This window comes from Urocitellus parryii, chromosome 2 (genome assembly GCF_045843805.1).
Source record: "Urocitellus parryii isolate mUroPar1 chromosome 2, mUroPar1.hap1, whole genome shotgun sequence".
Lineage (NCBI taxonomy): Eukaryota > Metazoa > Chordata > Mammalia > Rodentia > Sciuridae > Urocitellus > Urocitellus parryii.
Genome location: NC_135532.1, coordinates 69,290,654 through 69,312,860, shown reverse-complemented (window position 1 = coordinate 69,312,860; position 22,207 = coordinate 69,290,654). Strand labels below are relative to the sequence as shown.

At 33.6% G+C, this 22,207-nt stretch overlaps 1 protein-coding gene across 4 annotated transcripts in view; it reads left to right on the top strand.

Annotated features, from left to right (window-relative positions):
• Mycbp2 (MYC binding protein 2) overlaps positions 1 to 22,207 on the top strand; it is a 280,426-nt gene that overhangs the window by 44,830 nt on the left and 213,389 nt on the right. For all 4 annotated transcript variants that reach the window (XM_026407494.2, XM_026407493.2, XM_077795218.1 and 1 more), the window contains exons 3-7: positions 4,550 to 4,765; positions 13,688 to 13,841; positions 18,818 to 19,014; positions 20,662 to 20,904; positions 21,136 to 21,207. In XM_026407494.2, the coding sequence (XP_026263279.2) occupies positions 4,550 to 4,765; positions 13,688 to 13,841; positions 18,818 to 19,014; positions 20,662 to 20,904; positions 21,136 to 21,207 (882 nt within the window). The remainder of the gene's footprint in view (positions 1 to 4,549; positions 4,766 to 13,687; positions 13,842 to 18,817; positions 19,015 to 20,661; positions 20,905 to 21,135; positions 21,208 to 22,207) is intronic.

Sequence of the window (22,207 nt, the reverse complement as noted above, 5' to 3'; positions counted from 1 at the left end):
TTGCAAAAGGTTTTATAGTTTCTGATGGTGGTCAAAGAACAGAGGGTGATCTGTAGGATGAGATGTTGAGAGGGTAGGAGGTGAGGATATAGAGTTATTAGATCTTAGGAAGTGTGAAAGAGGAATCTAAAGAAGATGGTTAGTAGCAGGAGAAGAGAGAGGAGGTGATTTTGGGGAGACAAGTAAGTGGGAAGACATTAGAGTACATAAAAGAAACACATAAATATTAAGAAAAATAAAAAAATGTAAAAATAGGAGATAAAAGAATAAACAAAACAATTGTAATATCCCATTCACACATCCCAGTCCTTAGTATCCTAATTCATACAAAGTACTTGGTTTCACAAATGTTGGGGATGTGAGGGCGGGAGAAGAGAGAGCGAGAAAAAAACAAACAAAAAAAAAATGTTGAAGGAAGAAACCAGGATTGTTTTGTTCAGAGATCAGTATCTTTCCTTCTCTTCTCATCCAACAGGTTGGGTTGTTTGTTGTTTGCTGATATCTCCACCCTCAGGATGGTGAAGGTTACCAGGGTGGGAAGATTGGTCTTGGGTACAGGGCACCTGGAAGTGGGTTATGACACCATTGGCCCCTGATGGGAGACCCCACTGGGTCCAGAGACAGCCTACAGCCACAATGCTGCATGCCACAGAGCTGCGTCTTTGAACATTCTGCATCATATATCCCAAGGATTTCCTTTGGGGCCTGCTCGTGTGATGTAGGTGCCTGTTTTTTTTTTTTTTTTTTAATTTTTTTTTTTTATCATCTGTAGGCCTCACAGTTCCTGGTCTCTAATTTAGTCTCTAAATTATATCTCACTCACCCTCTCCCTTTCTACTTCCTAATCGGGAATCTTTCTCTCTGGAGTTCTTGTGGGTTGTGCTCTGGGTGCTGTGTACCTGTCTTGGAGAGTTGTTTTGTATTGGGCAGTCACTGTGCTGAGTTACTGACTGTAGGGGAAGGAAGGAGTTGGGGACTATTGTACCTGCCTAGCCAGTGTTCCAAGCTGAGTTGCCTCAACTAAAAATGGCAATGAAGGTGCCCCACGATGGCTGCTTTCAGTGATGAAGTTTTGGGTTGAGGGGGGGCCTAGGCGGTGGTGTTGGGCAATGTTTTCAGAAATGCAGCTATGTGGCATGTAGCATTGTGGCTGTGGGCTGTCCCTGGACTCAATGTGGGCTCTGTGGGGTTGGCAGGGCTGGCCTGGGCCTGCCTGGGCTCCCAGAGGGTCAGCGCAGCTGTCTGTCTTCACTTTCTTACAAGAGAAATGAAATGAATAACACAGGAAGCTTCCTCACCATCCTGATAACAAATGTATTTATATGTTAGGTTAGGTTTCTTAACAGCAGAGCTTGAGACAGGGATTTAAAGTACATACTTTTGAAAATTAACATAAATGCAAATACTATACCAGTCAAGCTTCAGAACATTTCCATCATCTTCAAGGATTTTCTCATGCTCTGCTGCATTCCATTCCTTCATGCAACCCTGGCTCTAACAACCACAGATACATTTTCTGTCACTGTAGATTAGTTCCCATTTTCGAGAATTTAATATTAATGTGATTATACAATTGTTCCCTTTTTTATATGACTTCTTTCCATAAATACAGTATTTGTGTTTACATTATTGCCTATGTCAGTGGTTCATTCCTTTTTGTTTTGCTTACCAGTATCTCATTGTGTGGTTATATCACATTTTGTTTATCCAGTCACCTATTGTTGGACATTTTGGTGGTTTTTCTAGTTTTTGGCTATTGCAAAGTTGCTATGAACCTTTATGAACTAGTCTTAGTGTAGATATGTGTTTTTATTTTTTTTTAGATGATTACCAGGAGTGGAATATTTAGATGGAATTTCTTTTGAGGATTTGCAAGAATCCTCATGTGTTTATGTGTTTTCTGTACTTTTATTTTTTATACATGCTTCCCAAGTCCTAGTATAGTACTTGGTTTCTGGTCCTGGTTCTTCTCATTCTTTAAAAACTCAGGGTAAGATTTCTGAATAAACCTGGTGTATTAACCACTTTCACCTCCATTTCCACGGAGTGAAGTTTTCTGTTACTTGGAAGTATGGTACAGCAGCAGGATCTCTACTCTGTGAACTTGTAGTGTCCCGATCACTTCCCACTTATTTTAGAGAAAGAGGGAGCAAGGAATAGCAGTAGTGTTAGCAACTGATTTCTAGCCTTAAAATAAGTGTCTGCTATCTACTTTAACATCTATAACACTAATTACCACTTGGAGAGGTATTGTGGTCAGTATTTGACATTAGCACTGGCAATAAATAACTATGAACTAGAGAAGACGTTGAACAGCAGGTATCTACAATGTATCGTGTAGTCACAGCAACATGAATGGGGTAGGAATTATATAAACTATATAATTCTTTCAGTTAGTGAAAATTACTGATCCTTAAGTGAAGAGAAGAGAAAATAGAGTGGAAAGGCAAGAGAAGGTTTAAAATATTGAAAAAGTGAACAAGATGGAAACAGGAGAGAAGGTGGTATGATGGCTATAAAGGAGGAGGAATGACAAATAGCTAAAAGTAAACAAAGAGAGGAAGATGGGATGGGAAAATTTGGCTGTTAATAGATGTAGAAAGAGAAAGGGGAAATAAGAACAAAACCCAAAGTATTAACAAGCAAATAACTCAAGCCCATGTAAAATTTTACCCTTCCAAAAGTTAAACCAAGGCTAAATAATAAACACATGAAGAAAAAAGCAATTAAAATGAAAGAAAAATTATATGTGTACTGTATTTTATTTTAATTTAATTTTCGTAATGATTAATGATGCTAATCTCTTTTTATGAGCTTATTTTTGTTCTCTGTATCTTTGGTAATGATTCAAGTGTTTTGTCCACTTTCTAACTGGATTGTTTGTTTTTACTGTTGAGTTCCAGGCATTATGTATTCTGAGTACTAATTCTTTATTGGATATGTATTTGCAAATATTTTTTTCTTGTCTGTGACTTAATGCTATTATTTTAAAATGACATTTAAAATTGTTCATTCATTGTATATGGTTATATTACATGTTTTTATGTACTGATCTTGCATCCTGTGACTTTGCCTAATCCACATATTACTTCTAGAAGCTGTTATTTTTATTTTATTTTTCTTTTTGAAGATTCCTTAAGATTTTCTACAAGCCTTCCAGAAATGAAGACTTTTTTTTTCTGGAAGATATTTTTTTCTGATTATCTTTTTTGTTTGTTTTTGTTTTCTTAGTTTATTGGATAGTGTATCTCATACACGACTGAATTGAGTTACTGAGAGTAGTTTTGTTTGCTTTGTTCACAGTCTTAGAAAAAGGCGTCATTCAATCTGTTATGCTAGGTGTGGGTTTTTCCGTTACCCTTTATTAATTTGAAGAAATTCCCTTCTACTCCTAATGTGTTTAGATAATTTATTTTGAATTGGTATTATATTTTTTGTCAAATATTTTTCCATGTTTATTTGTAGAATTTTATGTTTTTTTACTCTATTTTGTTTGATGAGAAATTACACTAATTTCTTTTCCATTGTTGTATCAGCATTGTTCCTGTGTTATAAATACCAGTTGGTTATGATGTATTACTTTTTTATATATTGTTAAATTTGGGTTGTTGATATTTGCTTTCTTTTAATCTCTCAAAGATATGCTCACAGGTTACATGCCAGTTTAACTTTTTCTTGGCAGTTTTCTTGGAATATTTCTTATTTCCTTTTCCCCAAATTCTTTATGGAAGAAGAGCAAAATTTGGGGACCAAGTGTATTTTTACTTGAGTTTACATTTTATTTACCTTACATATACTTCCTGGACATACTCTAATTGTTAGAACTTGAATTTGCAAAATATAACACTTTTCTATATTTGTAATGTACATATTGATATCAAAAGTGTAGTGCTATCTATCTGATGAGTGAAACGCTGGGCATTTTTGTTTACATATTTAAACAAGTAAATTGTTTTATTTTAACAGATTACCAACCACGTGGTTTTTTAGCCTTTATACAAACTGATAGCTAAGAGAGAGTTTGAGAAACATAATTGCAGTTTTCTTGACATTAGTGTTATTTGAATGAGAATGAAATTAATGAGTTGATGAAAATTATATCTTGTTGAATCCTAATTTCTACATAAATCCCTATACTTTTGACAGAATTCAAAATGTAATGCAGCATTTTTAGTAGTTCATTGAGATGCTATAGCATGTTTGGTGTCCCTTAAAAAGGCATTAAATTGATGTTCTTTTATATGTTATTCCAGCAGTTAAACTTTGTTGACTTTATTCAATCATGGGGACCAAAGGATATTTTTGTTAAGTTCTTTGACCTTTTCCAGCCTTGTCAGTTTTGTTAATTGTTTTATTACTCGAAAAGTAGTGAAGGTAGTGGAAAGAGTACTAGAAGTTGAGTGAATAGACTTAAAATGTCTTTGTTATGTCACTTATATGACTTTTGCATGTCAGTTTAGTTTGTCTATTCTTTACATTTTTATTTAAAATGGAAATTAATGATTATAGAAAAGAATGTGATATTGAAATGTTCTATCTTGTATTTCAGTCTGAAAACTTGGAGAATACAGTAATCATACCAGATATCAAACTACATAGCAATCCTTCTGCTTTTAATATTTACTGTAATGTACGCCATTGCGTTCTGGAATGGCAAAAAAAGGAAACATCATTGGCAGCTGCATCTAAGAACTCTGTGCAGAGTGGAGAATCAGATAGTGATGAAGAGGAGGAATCCAAAGAACCCCCTATCAAGCTTCCAAAGGTAAGCCACTGCATTCTATTTAGATGCATTACTTGAGGGGTTCTGGCTATAATACACATATATTGTATGGTTAAGAGATTCAGCTTTTTATAAAATTAATTAATTTTTAAAATTTGTTCTAATTAATTATACATTATAGTAGAATGCATTTCAATGCATTGTACACAAATGGAGCACAACGTTTCATTTCTCTGATTGTACGAAATGTAGAGTTGTACCACATGTGCAGTCATATATGTACCTAGGGTAATGATGTTCATCTCATTCCACCATCTTTCCTACCCCATATCCCTTCCCCTCCCCTTTGCCCAAAGTTACTTCATTACGCACCCCCCCCAAATGGGTCAATATCCATTTATCAGAACATTCTGTCTCTGGTTTTGGGGGATTGGCTTACTTAGCATGATATTCTCCAGCTCTATCCATTTACCTGCAAATGCCATAATTTTATTCTCTTTTAATGCTGAGTAATATTCCATTGTGTATAAGTATCACAGTTTCTTTATCAATTTATCTGTTGAAGGGCATCTAAGTTGGTTCCACAGTTTAGCTATTATGAATTGAGCTGCTATGAACATTGATGTGGCTGCATCACTACAGTATTCTGATTTTAAGTCCTTTGGGTATAGACTGAGGAGTAAGATAGCTGGATCAAATGGTGGTTCCATTCCAGGTTTTCTAAGGAATCTCCATACTGCTTTCCATAGTGGTTGTGCCAATTTGCAATGCCACTAGCAATGTATGAGGGTACCCTTTTCTCCACATCCTCATCAACACTTATTGTTGCTTGTATTCTTGGTAATTGTCTAAAATGGTGATTTAAAAATAACCTGACTTATGGATAAGAGTAGGTTTGGAACAAACCAGGAAAACTACAACTTTCTAACTAGAGCTCCAAGAAAGTTAATAGTTGGTACTTGGAAAGCCTAGGCAGGGAGACCAGTGGGCTGGTGGATGTTACAGGGACAATTATAAAGTACAGAAGCAGTACTGAGTGGAGATGCTGGCATGGAGGTAGTGAGCCACTGCAGGTGGAAGTGGAGCTCTGAGGTGGTGGGCTGCCAGTAAGGTGAACACAAGAATAAGCACAAACTGCTATAAGCCAAGAGCCATAGAAAGCTGAGAGAGTGCCCCAGCAGGGAGTGATCTCTAGTGCAGGTATATATTTTATTTTATTTTTTCCTGGTTGAGCAGCAGCTGAGCTGAAAGCTTTTTCCTTTTCCACCTAAGTTTATAATTGTACTCTTGCTATTCTGGCTCCCCTTGTCTAGGAAAATAATCAGTATCAATACCATTTTGATACTGTTCCCTATTACTAGATGCATATAAGGTACTTGGTGTTACAAAAACATGTATTTAATAGATAAATTATTCTTAATGAATTCTGATTAAGTATTTGTATATTTTAAAACTAATATTATTTTATTCATAAAATAGTTTTTCAATATAGTAAGTGCAATTAATATTTATAACAAAAGAATAGATGAAAATATAAACACTTAAAAATGGTAGATTATGTGATTCATGCATATTGCTATTTTCTAAATAGAGACATTTAAAAATGATTTCTGTCAAAAATGTTCATATTTTGTCTTTTTTACCAAAATGATATTCTAAAAGTATGTCTTGAAAACTTACTTCCTGATGTGTCTATATACATGAGATACAATGCAAGTGTTTTTTATTCCTTGGCACTAGCAGCACAGATGGAATCTGTGCTTCTGATCTGATTTCTCTTGCCCATTTCATGATAGATATTCCTGAGTATGCCACTGTCCTCAATGATTCTGTCAGATTCTTCTAACCTAATTTTCAGCAGATGACTTGCTTTCTGTTTCACATAATAGTAAGATTTTGTGAACATTCTTGACTTCTTAATCAGCCATCTTCCAATGTCCATATCTTCTGTTTCATGATCCTTTACTTTTTACCTGTCTCTAGTGTGTCATCTGCACCAATTCTAGCTTCTTTCTTTAATCCCTTTAAGTCTTTCCAGGTACAGATCATGGTCTCTAATTATTATTTCTTATGCTTATTTAGGAGAGGTTTAGGAAAAAAAATGTTAGGATGTAAGACTGCAGGACTTGTATGGTATTCTTTTATAAGAATATGATTCTGTGTGTGGGCAGGTCACACTGTACTATGGTAATCAGTGTTTAAGTTCACTACAGTATTGGATGGGGTGAAGTACAGAGAAATCTTTTGCAATAGAAATGCAGATGTTGAAAATAAACTGTGGTACATATTAAAAAATACTGTATAACTAAGTGCAACTGATTCTTAGTTTTAGATCATCAGGATAAATGAATATTAAAGAAGTAAAGTATCAGGCATTCTCAAAAAATTTTCAGCATGATAACAGAGCCAAAAGGGTATCTTTAAAAGAAAATTAAAAGCCCAAGTTCTTAATTTTTTTTTTTAATATGGACACAATATCTTCTTCTTCTTCTTTTTTTTTTTTTTAGAGAGAGAGAGAGAGAGAGAGAGAGAGAGAATTTTTCTTTCAATATTTATTTTTTAGTTTTCGGTGGACACAACATCTTTGTTTGTATGTGGTGCTGAGAATCGAACCCGGGCCGCACGCATGCCAGGCGAGCACGCTACCGCTTGAGTCACATCCCCAGCCCCTGGACACAATATCTTTATTTTATTTATTTATTTTTTATGTAGTGCTGAGAATCTAACCCAGTGCTTCACACGTGCTGGACAAGTCTCTACCACTGAGCTGCAATCATAGCCCCCAAAGCCCAAGTTTTTGATAACTAAGTTTTTCCACCATGTACTGACCTGTTGGGAAACACAGTGTATTGCTTAGGAAAATGGGTTATGGAGCCAAACTGTTTGTGTTCAAACACTCCATATTAAAGTACGAGTTATGTGGTTTGTAGTACTAAAGTACTAGGAAAGTGGTTTGACATATCTGTGCCTCAACTTTGTCATGTATAAAATATGACTATTATTTACTCATAGGGTTGTAGTGAAGATTACATGAATTAATGAATGTTGAGTGCTTGAGAGAATAAGTACCTTGCAAATAGTAAGTGCTTAATAAATAACAACTATAGTTAAAGATGTCAGGTTGGGACAAATGATTTTCAGTTGCTTCCCAATGAACCCTGTAATATATTAAGAAATATACTATTTCAAGAAATTAAGCTTGGAGAGAATCAATGTGTTCATATAATCAATGAGATACAAAGAGAGAAACGAGCTCTCTCTGCGGTGGCAGCCAGCATGCTGCCTGGATAAGGAGTGAAACTTTGAGGTGATGTTTTTTGGCAGCCCTTTACATCACTTGAGGGATTATGGTTTAAATTAATAGGAAATTGAGGGCAGGCAAGAAATACTAGCATTTTTCTTTTCCTTTTGACTATTTCTTTCACTCCAAATGCTGCTTATCTCAGGTTTTTCCTCTTCCATTCTTTTCTTTTCCTTCTCTCCTGAGATTTTTCTTCCTCCTCCCTTTTTTTCCTCACGTGGTTAAATGCAGGTTTTATTTGTTGTTGAAATGTCATTATAATACAGTTTTATTTTTCCCCTTAATTTTTATTTGTTTTAATTAGTTATGCATGACAGAATGTATTCTGACACATCATACATAAATGGAGTATAACTTCTCATTCTTCTGGTTGTACATGATGTAGAATCACACAGGTCATGTAATCATATATGCACAGAGGGTGATAATGTCTGATTCATTATACTATCCTTCCTACCTGCATACCCGCTCCTCTCCTTTTACTAACTTCCGTCTAATCCAAAGTACCTCTATTTTTCCCTAGAGCACCCCACCTCTCCCCTTGTGAATTAGCATCTGCATATCAGAGAAAATATTCGGCCTTTTTTTGGGGGGGGATTGGCTTATTTTGCTTGGTATGATATTCTCCAACTCTATCCATTTGACTGAAAATGCCATAATTCCATTCTTCTTTAAGACTGAGTAATATTCCATTGTGTATATATGCCACATTTTCTTTTTCCATTCAGCATCACTAGTAATTAGAGAAATGCAAATAATAACTACTCTAAGATTTCATGTCACTCCAGGAATAGTGACAATTATCAAGAGTACAAGCAATAATAATTGTTGACAAGGATGTGGGGAAAAGTATACACTCGTACATTGCTGGTAGAACTGCAAATTGGTGCAACCATTATGGAAAGCAATATGGAGATTCCTTAGAAAACTTGGAGTGGAACCATCATTTGCCCCAGTTATCCCACTTCTTGGTTTATACCCAAAGTACTTAAAAGAAGCTAGATCATGCAGGGCCTTAGGTGTCACATGACCAGTTTAGTTGTCTTATGAATAGAAATACTACAGTGACACAGCCGTATCAATTTTTATAGCAGCTCCCCCTTTCTTTTAAAAGTTAAACTGAATTTGACTGTTATTAGATTTTGTCATTTATTTTTGCATTTTATGAGTCAGTGCTCATTGATGTTCTAAAAAGAGATTTTTTACCTTTGCCATATTCCTTCTATGTTGAGTTTTTTATCTAGCTCAAACTTTCACTGATAAATCAGATCCTCTAAAGCTTTCTAAATTTTATGGCTGCATAATATTTTGATAGTAATATTTAAGAGTCATACTTCTAACACTGAACAGATTTGAAGGTAGTCCTACTACATATTTTTTAAAAAGATGTAGATTCACATATACTTATTTATTTAGTTTGTACTTCAGTAAGTTTTATGTGTGTATATATGTGTGTTTGTAGCTAGCATTATATTAGGCCTTGAGAACAAATGGATCAAACACAATCTCTGCTCTCAAGAAAGTGTTCTCTAGTAGGTATAATAAGCAAATCAATAACTGTGCTTTCGACCTTTAATGATTGATAGGTATAGCGGAACACATGGGAATGAGGATGCAGCACTGGCTAAGATAGGGATAGAGGCTGAGAGCAGAAGCTAGATCATGCAGGGCCTTAGGTGTCACATGACCAGTTTAGTTATCTTATGAATAGAAAGCATTGAAGATCGTAAGCCAAGGAGTCTTATTAGACTTGTATTTCAGCAGTGTTATTCAGGTGCTAGCAAGGCATATGCACTTGGCTGGGATAATGATGCAGTTTAGGTCTGAGTATTCAGATTTTAAGGTGGATGTTAGGTGTTCAGTGTGTACTATGTGGGACTCAAGCTCAAAGGAAAGTTGCCAGCTAGAGATATCAATTTGGGAGTTATCTCTGTGTGAGCACAAGTAGAAGCAATTCTGTGAGGTGGGAGGTGTAGGGTCAAGAATATTTTATTTATTTATTTTTTATTTTATTAGTTATTGATGGATATTTATTTATTTGCTTATATGCAGTGCTGAGGATTGAACCCGGTGATTTATACATGCCATACAAATGCTCTACCACTGAGCCACAACCCCAGCCCCCCAAGAATATTTTAGAAAAAAAAAATTAGGTTTGAAAAGTGGAAACAATGAGTTTTCCTCCAGGTATGAAGAGAAGAAGATGATAGTACTTGTAGATAAATTTGTGTTAGAGGATAAGAACTTAAACATTTCATAATCCCGAGAAGCAGAATTCTTCTTCTCCTTCTCTTTCACCTTCCTTCTTCCTCTTCCTCTCTTTGTTTTTTCCTTCTCCTCTTTTCCTCTTCCCTTGTAGATTCTATTTTTTATTGTTTATAAATATTATTTCTACTAAATATTGCTTTAAATGAACAATTTCAAGAGGCATTATGCTTATAATATTTAAATATACATATATAAGTTGTAGTTGGACACAATACCTTTATTTTTCTTAATTTATTTTTATGTGGTGCTGAAGATTGAACCCAGCACCTCGCACTTGATAGGCAAGTACTCTGCCACTGAGCCACAACCCCAGCCCTGCTTACTCTATTGTGATATATAAACCTACTTTTGACTCTGTTTTAAGCCTTATAAAAATATTCTATAAATGTTAGAACTGACTCTAGGGCTTTTCAATAATAGAATAATGTGTGGTTTATAGTGGCAAAGAATTATTATTAAATCGAAAAGTGATGTAACCAAGCTTTTATGATTTCACTTACCTGAGAATGAAAGGTCACCTTTGGAAATACATAATTTGTGGAGAGCACAGTAGAATGTTGAAAGCTCATTATGGCATTTTTCTTTGGCTGAGTATATTTTGATCCCACTTTTCCTAGCATTGGTGTTAAATTGGCTATATTAGGTAGTTATTTAAGCTTTGTTCCTTCATCTTTCAAGTATAAGAGATAGCCTTCAAAATTTAATTATTTGAAAACAACAGTAAAGGCAAAATTCAGTAAATTTCCCAAAGGCTATTTTTCTAAGAGAAGTGGAAACCCATGTTTTAGGTGGTGAGTGATGGTTTATCATCGAAAATATAAAAGCTTAGTGTATCTTATCATTATACTTAATTATTCTTTTTAAAAGTTACATATGTTTTGCTAATTATAAAGTCATTGTGTAATCATTCTAGACAGTGTGGAAAATGCAGAACTTTTTTTAATGAAAAGACATGGAAATTACAAATAATTTCTGAAATGTTATTAACCCCAAAATACTCAAAGGAAACATTTTTTTTTTTTGGCCTCTTTTTTTCTGTGCACAGTTGAAATGCATTTATTTTGGGGCTGGGGTTGTAGCTCAGTGGTAGAGCACTTGCCTAGCATTTGTGAGAAATTGAGTTCCATTCTCAGCACCACATAAAAATAAATAAAAGAAAAAATTTTAAATGCATTTATTTCTACCAGATGAACTCATTCTGTATCTGCAATATTTTTGTTCTGTATATTCTTCCTAGAATTGAGGGAGGAGGAAGTATAATTTGATTTCAGCCATTTAGATGGACTTCGAAGTGTGAAGTTCAATTTCAGAATTTTTACTTTTAAAATAAAATACTCTATACTCAGTCATACTGCTGCAGATAAATACTTTAAAGACCAACTCTATTCAATAATTCAGAGCTAAATATTAATTTTTAATGATTGGAAAACTTGAGGTTGTTTTTTTTTTTTATATTGCCATATATCAGATACCTATCGGTATTTGTTTTCCTGTTTATAATAAGCCTGCAGTGAACCAAGGTATGGATAATTAGTGATAGTGTTTAATCTAGACAGATGGAGAATTCTCTGCCATGGTCCTTGTGCCTGAAGTCTTGTGGGTATTGCTCACTATCTTTCTCTTTCCTATGTGAGTTACCTATCATCATGCATTTGTTATCAATACTTAAATTTATGAGAGGGACAAATCAGGAACCTGTTTGATGAGCAGTCTTAACTGTTTTTGGCAAATTTCAATAATTTCTGTTACCATGGGAAACTTATTTATACAGATAAAACTTAGTAAAAAGTGTGATCAATTAAGAATCTTCTTAGATTTATGAAAAGTCATAGTAGTAAAATAAGCAATCTTAAAGAATGATAGAATGTAGAGTCTCACACTAGCTTGGTAATAGAGCCCCCATGTTTTATACTTTAGAGTTTTTTTTTTCTCCTGTATTTCCTGTATTACAAAAGCAGATGGAAATCTTAGTGTGTTTTCATTTTTTAGTCCATTCTAGGAAAATAAACTGTATCAAGTGGAATTTTTCCCAGTTAATGGATTTAATCAATTGAAATTGTATGCAAACACTTGTGGAATCTTAGTTGTAATCAAGCCTGCTAGGATTTTAGATAACTTCTCTAAAACAATTCTACTAGTTGGGTTTATCTTCTTCAGAAACCTTGCAAATGATAATTAGAACAGTTGACATGCCTAGAACTGATTTGATTTTATCTGGAAAATATATTTCTGACTTGCAGTGCTTTTTAACACACAAAATGAGTGGGTAATTAAATAAATCACTATTTATGTTGTGCCCACCATGTGCCAGTTTTAATTGAGCAATGGAAACAAATAGTAACACTTTAATATAAAAAGTGCTTTAATAGAAGTCTGGGATAGGTAAGAATTATGTACATGTTTTATTTATCCTATTAGATTATAAACTCTTAGAAGACAAGAGCCCAAATATAGCTTCATATCTTCTATAGTGAGCTGCAGAAAATAAGTGCTTGTATATATGAACTAGTGTAAAAATCTCAACAGAGAAAATATTCTTCCACCATTATGTCCAACAGACTTTATCTTTGGGGCATTTATACAAATTACTCTCATTTTAACTATTTTTGTTTCTTGCTTCTGTAAATAAGTATTATTCTCAAAATGTTGACATTGATTGAGAAATAGAATTTCATTGTCTATTGTTTCATCAGTCCTCTGAAGGTATATCCTTATACTACTAAATTACAATTTTCTCTTACTCTTTAGTTATAGATTTATCTGTTTTGCTAAATAGAGTCATATTTTTCTTGGTCCCAAAGAGGACTATTATAATTAAATAAAAGTATCAGGGATATTTTTGGCTAAGCAGTTTTCAGTTTTTTTGATGATAATTTTCAAGAATAAGGGATGCTACCTATAAATAATAATATGTCATTATATTATTATGGAAGGGCTAAGATGAAAGATTAAAAATTTTTTGGCTGCATGTTGTTTATATTTATGGTTATAAGTAACAGTTAACCTGACTTAACAAAAAAAAGCCCTGAGTTTTATTTGAGTACAACCAAATGAACTTTGTAAATTAATAAAGTTTATTTCTTCTGAGTGACATATTCTACTCTCCAGTTCACTGTTACAAGTTGTTTTCATGCTGTGATATTATGGCTTCATAATACTAAAACTGTTTTTTAAACAGTGCCACTTGTTTTTAGCCATCTCATAACCAGATGGTTTTTCAAAATCTTCACATTAAATACACTAGGTTTTTTTTCTCTAAATGTGTTGTTGCTTTGCCTTTTAAATATCATAACAGTTTTTCATTGGGTGTAGAAGTAACTTGTACCAACTAGACTGTGTGGAAAGTGGCATTAGCTTACATGTTATAAAATGTAATTTCTTTTTATCTTAAATAGATTATTGAAGTTGGACTTTGTGAAGTTTTTGAATTGATCAAGGAGACACGATTTTCTCACCCATCCCTGTGTCTGAGGAGCCTCCAAGCCCTGCTGAATGTGCTTCAGGGACAGCAGCCAGAGGGCCTGCAGTCAGAGCCACCTGAAGTCCTGGGTAAGAGCCAATTCAACTATTTTTTTCCTACTTTTATATAAAATATTTAATTTTTAAAACAGAGTGTTCATTCCACATAAATATCTTCAATTTTAGGTTAGCTGTTTATGGTCAGCAGAATTATCAGGTGTGACTATTAATAACTTAGATACACTCACTTATAGGAAAATGACTCTCCATATTAAAATTTCAGAACTTGAATACTATGGCTATTTTGCTAAATTTCAAATATTTATTTACTTTCTGTAATGTGGTTTTATTATAAGTTGTTAGTACTCCAGTATTCAAATAAAAGCAAAATAATTTTTCTTTCATTCATTTTTTTCTTCCCAACAACAAAATTCCGCCCTAAAATAAAATGATCATCTGACATCAACTCATTTTATAATAGTAAAATGGTAAATTATCCTCTCTAAAATATGCTTACTATTACCAAACTATGTTTCCCACATCCTGTTTTGAAATGTAGATTCACAAATCAGAGAGCACAGGGTTAACTGGTTTTAGAACTGGAACAATTTTCATTCTGTAATAGTTGTTCCAATTTAAGACTCCAATCAAAAGATTAAACAGGGCTGGGGCTGTAGCTCAGTGATGGAGTGCTTACCTTGAAAGTGTGGGGCACTGAGTTTGATCCTTAGCACCACATAAAAATAAATAAAGATATTGTCTCCATCTACAACTAAAAAATATATTCTAAAAGATTAATCAATTAAAACAAAATGGTTAATTGGCACAACTTTGATTTGAAACGTTTATGATGAATTAGTTCTCTTAGGAAGTACATGCAGTGTGCTCCTGTAACTTGGCCTCTATCTGATTGTGTACTGAAATAGCTCGGATATAAATTTTCAGGTTTTGCTATGTTTCACTGAAATTATGGTTTAAGAGTTATAGTTCATGCACAAATATTTCCTAATTATAGTAATGATGGGGTAAAAGCAAAACAAAAATTCCTGAAAACTAGAAGTACTTTACAAATCTTAAAATCACCATTAACTTAAATTAGTTTTATTAAACCTTTGGCCAAAATGGCTAACATTTCACCTTCTATAACTTTACTTGTTACTAAAAAAGTAAAGAAAAAGAAAATAAAACAGTTTCTAAAAAAAATGGGCATTTCTTTTGTATTCATTATAAATAAAAATATATTTGTGTTGTGGAGAAAGCTTGTGACTTATTACTAGTTTTCATTGAGTAAAAATATTGGTTTTTCCTTAAAGTGAGTTTAAATTTTATGGATGCTTGCCAGAGACCTAGGCTCAACATATAATCCTATAAGCAAGATAGGAACTTTGACTGTCTTCACACAAGAGTGTTAAGGAATAGAAATATGGATGGAAGCATAATTTTTAATGGGCTTATTTCTTTAATACTAACTATGGGTCCCAGTCTAGAATTTCTAGATCCTTCAGGTAGTATAGGAAAGTTGTCACAATTACTAAAGCTGCAATTCTCAATTATTAGCATGCGTCTGAGTCATCAGGGCCCTACCTGTGGAGTTTCTCACTCAGTAGAATTGGAACGGGCCCCAAGAATTTGTATTTGGAGTAAGTTTATGATGTTGGTCTGGGGACTACACTATTAGTTTGGAGTAGAATTTGGTTCTTTTTTTCTCTACATGGCTATTTAGATTTTTATTAGACACACATGTTGAGAACCTAATTGCATGAACTTAATTACATGTCATATTTTTCTCTTGTTTTTTGTTCACTTGGGATATTTTAGTTTTTGTGTTGATTTTGTTGTTTTGTGTTGGTGGGGAAGGGGAATGCTCACCATGAAAACAAACTGAGGATTTTTAAAAATACCACCACTCCATCTTCCCACACATGCAGTTATTAAAATGTTCTTATCCTTTGATAGGTTGGTGATTGTTTCAGTAGCATCAGTGATCATAATAATATTGTGCTATTTGACGTAACAGCATTTTACTGAAGATTTGATTTATTTTAAGAATAATGTGCTATTCTAGTCTGGTCTGTTCTTTTTCTCTTGAACCCAGAAGTACCCTATCACTGAGCTACATTCCTCCCTAGCACTTAATCTTGCTAAGTTGCTAAGGCTGGCTCTTCAAACTTGTGATCCTCCTCACTTAGCTTCCTGCATCACTGGTACTACAGGCTTGCCTACTGAGCCTGGCCTTGCACTGATTTTTCTTAACTCTGTCAGTCATTAAATAATTGAAGTATTTAAAATAACCACTAAACCCATGAAATCATCTTTTGTACTTTGAACACCCCGCTAATCATTTCTTTCCTCTTGGGTCTTCTACCATTCTGTTGTCTCCCATACACTTTTTTTTTTCTTTACCTAAATACTTTCTTTTTTTAATTCTTTTTAAAGTAGATCATGTTCTTAATACTAGTTTTTGAAATTATAACACATACTAATCATCTTCTGTCTATTAAGACTTTCACCCTATTTATTTTTTCATTTTTATCTCCTTGTTAGCAGTTTCAAATGGTGCTATACTATCTTTGGTCTTCTCTCTTTTCTGTGCTTGCTTCTGATCTCACCACTTCATATTAATTTTATTTAACCAGCTCCAAGATATAAGTAGTAATTTGGTTTTTTTACTACTAAACTTCTATTAAAAACTTGCCTCTGCTTTTTTTATTTGATCTCATACCACAATCACATTAATTACCTAGACCCCCACCCCTTATTTGGTTATTTTCATTGTTCATGAAAATATGTGTACATTTATAATACTCTTTTTGATTTTATTATTTTTTTTAAATACACGACAACAGTGGAATGCATTACAATCCTTATTACACATATAGAGCACAATTTTTTGTATCTCTTTCTATATAGTATATTTATGCCATTATACATGTACTTTTTTTTGCATTGCAATTCTTAATACACATATATACCACAATTTTTCCTATCTCTGTTTGTATATAAGGTAATAATGTTAGAGTATCTTGAATATCTTGAGAATTCAGTGTATACTAAGATTCTTTGCAAACAAATTTTTATTGTTATCTATCTTTTTGTTCAAGGTCAGGATATATGTTCTGAAGTATTCACTTAAATGTGTAATAGTACTTTCAATCTGACTAAGAGTGTTTGATACCACTGCTGTTACTATGGAGTTTAGCATTAGAGATTTTGACACATGTATAATTAGAAATGAGGCTAAATAGAATAGAGGAGAGTAGAGGGAGTTCTGAGATTCATTTTTCCAGAAGGTATGACATTTGAGATTTGGAGAATGAATAGGAAGGGACAAACCAGGTTATAAATATACCAGACAGAAAGGACAGTATGTAGTCAGGCTGAGACAGAAAGAATGAAGAAATACCAATATGACTAGAATTTGGAAAGTAAAAGGAGGGAGGGTCTTTTTATCTTTTTATTTTGAGATAGAGTCTCCCTAAGTTGCTTAGGGCCTCACCAGGTTTCTGAGGCTGTCTTTCAACTTAGAATCTTCCAATCCTGAGTCACCGGGATGACAGGCATCCACACCACACCCAGTTAAAATAGGAAAGGTCCTGTGGTGGAGGAGGCAAGGACATGTGGAGCTTTACAGGCCATGTTAAGAAGATTGATTATGGTGCTAGGAGGTATGGAGAGTCATTGTCCATCTCATTACATTTAAAAAAATCTGTTTATTTTATAGCACTTATTTGCCTAAATTATTGATGATTTTCTTCTATGTGAATCTTAACTTTTTTGAGGGTAGAGATGTTCTTTGTCTTATTTGCTAGTGTACTATTCTGACCTAGAGTAGTTCTTAGACAGCAGAAAGAGTTCATTAAATTTTTGCTGAATAATTAAAAGACGGAATAGCTGAGGATAATGGTAGGAGAAAGGATGGGGAAATAGAAGAGATATATATTAAAGGCTAGAGAGAAGGAAGTATACTTGAGGGGAAAGATGGATAGGTTGGAAACAGACAAGTGAAGGGAGGGGGAGGAATGGGGAGAAGGGAAGAAAAGGGAAAATAATTAACAAAGGAGTGAGTGGATTTTAGGCTGACAGATTTTTGGTTTGAAAAATCTCTCCAGCTGTAAGTGGGAAAAGTGAATGGTAGAAGAGAATTTGTGAATGTTTTTTGGTAGCCTAGTTAAGAGATGGTGATAGCATTGATTGAATTGATGGATCAAGATAGAGAGAGATAGAGGAATTAATTAGAAAATAAATAAATAGGGCCTTATTTGAGATTTGATATGAAAAATGATTGGTAGAGGACACTTAAATTTCTGTGAGTTACCAAGTAAACCACAGGTGGCCTTTCAGTCCTTCTTACTGAGGAAGTACCCAGATGTCTTGATTTAATCTTAGATGGAGTTGTTCAGGGAGTTTTGTGAAGAGACCTCTGCTTATCATAAGAACATTCTTGTGTTAGTTGTCCATCTTTGTTACTGCGTAGCTTTATGATTTAGGAAAGTCTTTTAACCTCTTTGTGTCTCAGTTTCATTTCCTTGGAGGTTTTTCTAGGATATAAGTGAATTATATACCCCTTCTATTAGTGTAACCTGCTGTTATATTAATAATAAAGCATTTTTATATTAAAATTTATAGTATATATTTTGTGGATTCTGTTGTTGTTTTGCAAGTATTGACGTAATTTTCTAGACACTTAACAATTTAAGAAACCCATACTCCTCCCAATATAAAAGGTAAAAATAAATGCAGTGAGTAGTCTATTACTTGATTGGATGAGTTTCTTAAATATGTGAATGCCTGCAGACAAGTTTGTTTTTTATGATCTTAGAGACAGATTTCATTTCTTCATTTGTGAAAATGAGGCAGTGAACCAAAAATGTTCTCTAAGACCCTTGTTACATAAATGTCTTAACTTATGGGGAAAAGGGAGTAAATAGAAAGAAACTAATGCAAAGTAAGTATTCTAGCTACCTTAAATTTTGTGTTTAGAGAGACAAGGTATAAATAAATAAATATACCATATAATGTTTTATATGTCAGATGAATGTAATTGAATCCAATTATTTTATCCGCAGAGTCTCTTTTCCAGCTCCTTTTGGAAATCACTGTTCGGAGTACTGGGATGAATGACAGCACAGGACAGTCCCTGACAGCACTTTCCTGTGCTTGCCTCTTTAGTCTAGTGGCTTCTTGGGGAGAAACAGGAAGGACACTTCAGGCCATCTCTGCTATCCTCACTAACAATGGTAGTCATGCTTGCCAAACTATTCAGGTATTTTATGTTTATAGCTGCTTAGACATTTTATAAGATGCTACATTGCAGTTTTATCTCTGTTCCTGTCAATGGGAATTTTATGATTTTTCTCATTCATTATATAAGAGTTTGATCTTTCCAAGGTTGATATATAAACAATCTATAGTATTTGAGTGAAACTACATGTGTGTTGACTCTGTAGCATTAAAGATAATAAAATGAGTTTTGGCAAAATTCTTGAATCTAGAACTTAGTTTTGTATAAGCACTATGACCTTATCTTTCTTTGCATTGTCTCTGCCTTCCCCTTATATTTCATTTGGCCCTGAATTTTCAAGCATAGAATTCTTTCATAGTTTTAAATATCTTCTTTATATTGAAAGAAAAAGATGTGCCATCAATCTGCTATATTTTTATTGATTATGATTTGTCATAAGTTGATTTGTTTCTGATTTACTTCAGCTATGCCTCTAACATTTTGAACTTTTAATATCTAGGATAAATAAGTAAACTTTTCATCATTGTTAGTAGGGGGAAAAACAGTCCTCTCTATAGGCAAACTTGATTGAATTCCTTAAGATGGTTCTTAAAATTGAGAAATAAGTTGTAATTTTAAGACCCAGTTATCTGCTTTTCTCAGGCCCCTTGGACAACTGCCACGATGGGCAGAAGAGCCCCCTCAAAACTCTTAGCATTGTTCTTTATTATTTCACCCCTTTCCTTCTGCCACCTCCATTCACAAATCTTTCTTGGCCTGTGTGTTGATCAAGAAAAGTCTTTCATTGGAATGTGTAACTCAGTAACATCTCAAATTGTTTGTACACCCAAATGTATATTACCTATTCCAAAAAACTTAACAGAGTGTTTAAAGTAGGGTAAGGTGGTAATGTACTGCAAATTGCCTTATTAAAGGCCTCTAAGAAATCCTTTATTTGAGATATGAACTGCAGATATCAGAGACCTCCTACAGAGGAAACACTATTGCACTTGAGTTTATAAATAAAAAAAAAAGGGAAAAAAGGAAAAAGAACACCACCATTGAGAGAGGAAACAAATACAGTAGAATCAATCCTTCCAAGTTTTTAAATGTTGAAATTATTTTATATTTAAGAGAAAATATTTAAATTATGACTAAGGAATGAGAATATAAAGAGTAGTCAGGTTGAACTTTTGGAAATGAAAAATAATTACAAGTAGATAATTAAGGGATGGGTTAACTAGTAGATAATACAGTTGAAGATAGAAATAGCAAATTGAAAGATTAAAGAGAAAGAAATTGTCCAGAATGCAGAACAGAAATATAGAGAAAATATGAAAGATGAAATAAGAAATGTGAAAAGAATGAGACAGTTTACTGTATTAATACAATCTGAGCTCCATAAGGCAATGATAAGTTTATGGAGATAAAGAACTTGAAATAATGGTCAGCATTTACAGAATTGGTAAAAGACGTAGAATCCTAGATTAAAGAAGTCTGCTTTGCTTGAAATTTGCTTCTTGTTGATGACCTTTTTGTTTGTACTTTCTATTAACATGCCATACATGATCATTCTGACCAATTCATTTTCTTAGAAATAATATGTATAGAAAATATCTTTTATTTTGTCTTTTTTGTGTTTGGAACATTTTAAAATGTGTTTTTCTTTTTTCTTTTTCTTTTGAATAGGTGCCAACTATACTAAATTCACTACAGAGAAGTGTACAGGCTGTTTTGGTGGGAAAAATTCAAATTCAGGACTGGTTCAGTAATGGCATTAAGAAAGCAGCTTTAATGCACAAGTGGCCATTAAAAGAAATATCTGTTGATGAGGATGACCAGTGTCTACTTCAGAATGATGGATTTTTTCTTTATCTCTTATGCAAGGATGGATTATACAAAATAGGCTCTGGATACAGTGGAACAGTTAGGGTAATGCAATTTTCTACAGTTCTTGATCATAGAGTTGTAACTGTACTGAATTGGATTCTGTTTGTTTCTGGCTTCATTTGTAGAGTACTGTTCTGATTTTAATGTTACAATTTTTCTTTGATAGCTATAACTAAAACATATGCCTTAAATTGCATTCATTCACTTGTATTCATTCATTCCATTGACTATTGATTATGAAACTGTAAATAACTAACTTTTGTTATTTTGCAGGGCCATATATATAATTCTACATCCCGCATCAGAAACAGGAGAGAAAAAAAGTCTTGGTTAGGGTATGCTCAGGTAGGAGAATATCCTCTATGAACCAAACTGTCCTTATCTTTTAAAACATGGAGTTCATACTTGTTAAATCAATTTTTAAAAATCCTCTGTTTAAACAGAAATGGTGTATTTTTAATAATCTGGCTATAACAGTGGTATAGTGTAATGTAAAGAATATTGGCTCAGAATTCATAAGAGGTTTAATTTTAGGTTATGTCCTGCTTCTTAATAATTGTGCAACTGGGGGCAGTTAACTCATTTGGTCCTGTGCTGTTTAGCTGTTAAAAGGTAATAAAATATCTTCATTGGAGTTCTTGCTTAAGTGAGAATCTGAGTAAAAATCAAGGCCTTTTTTATCATTAGCAAATCTGAATTGAGAATACATATGTGACCTGAGGTCAGATTAAGGCTTCTTGTCAAAAACTTTTCCATTCTAAGTCTAGATCCACTATGCTAGGAACCAGTGTTTGGTCTGCCCAGTGAACAACCAACTGCATAAGGATCATGCAAAGAATCATCCTTTCCTAATGCTATGACCCCATTCCCTGACAGAGACAGATGGTTATGTCTCATTAGATCAGCAGTCAGATATATTCTTTTCCTACCATAGAGAAAAGCAAATTGAAAGATGGACAAAAGGGATCAGAAATATTTATTTCCCGACTGTACCCTCTTAAGAGACATGTTCCCTTATAGAAGGATGAAGAATAAAAATTTCTCTGTAACTCCTGCCTCGCTGAGCTCACAAGTTCTATTACCAGCATGAAAAGATAAAAGATACTTGAAAGTGTTTGAAAACTAAAGAAATTATTATTGTTGTTATATTATGAAACATCCTGCCATAGCAACTATTGGGAATATTTTGAAATTAAATTTTACATATCAAATTAACCATTAATTTGATTGTCTTTTAAAAACAACCTGGTTCATATTGTCTCTTCAGATTTTTTATTTGCCAGCCTTCTATGTTTTATCTAGGAAATAAAGCCATGGAAAGTATATTATTATGGCACTGTGCTCA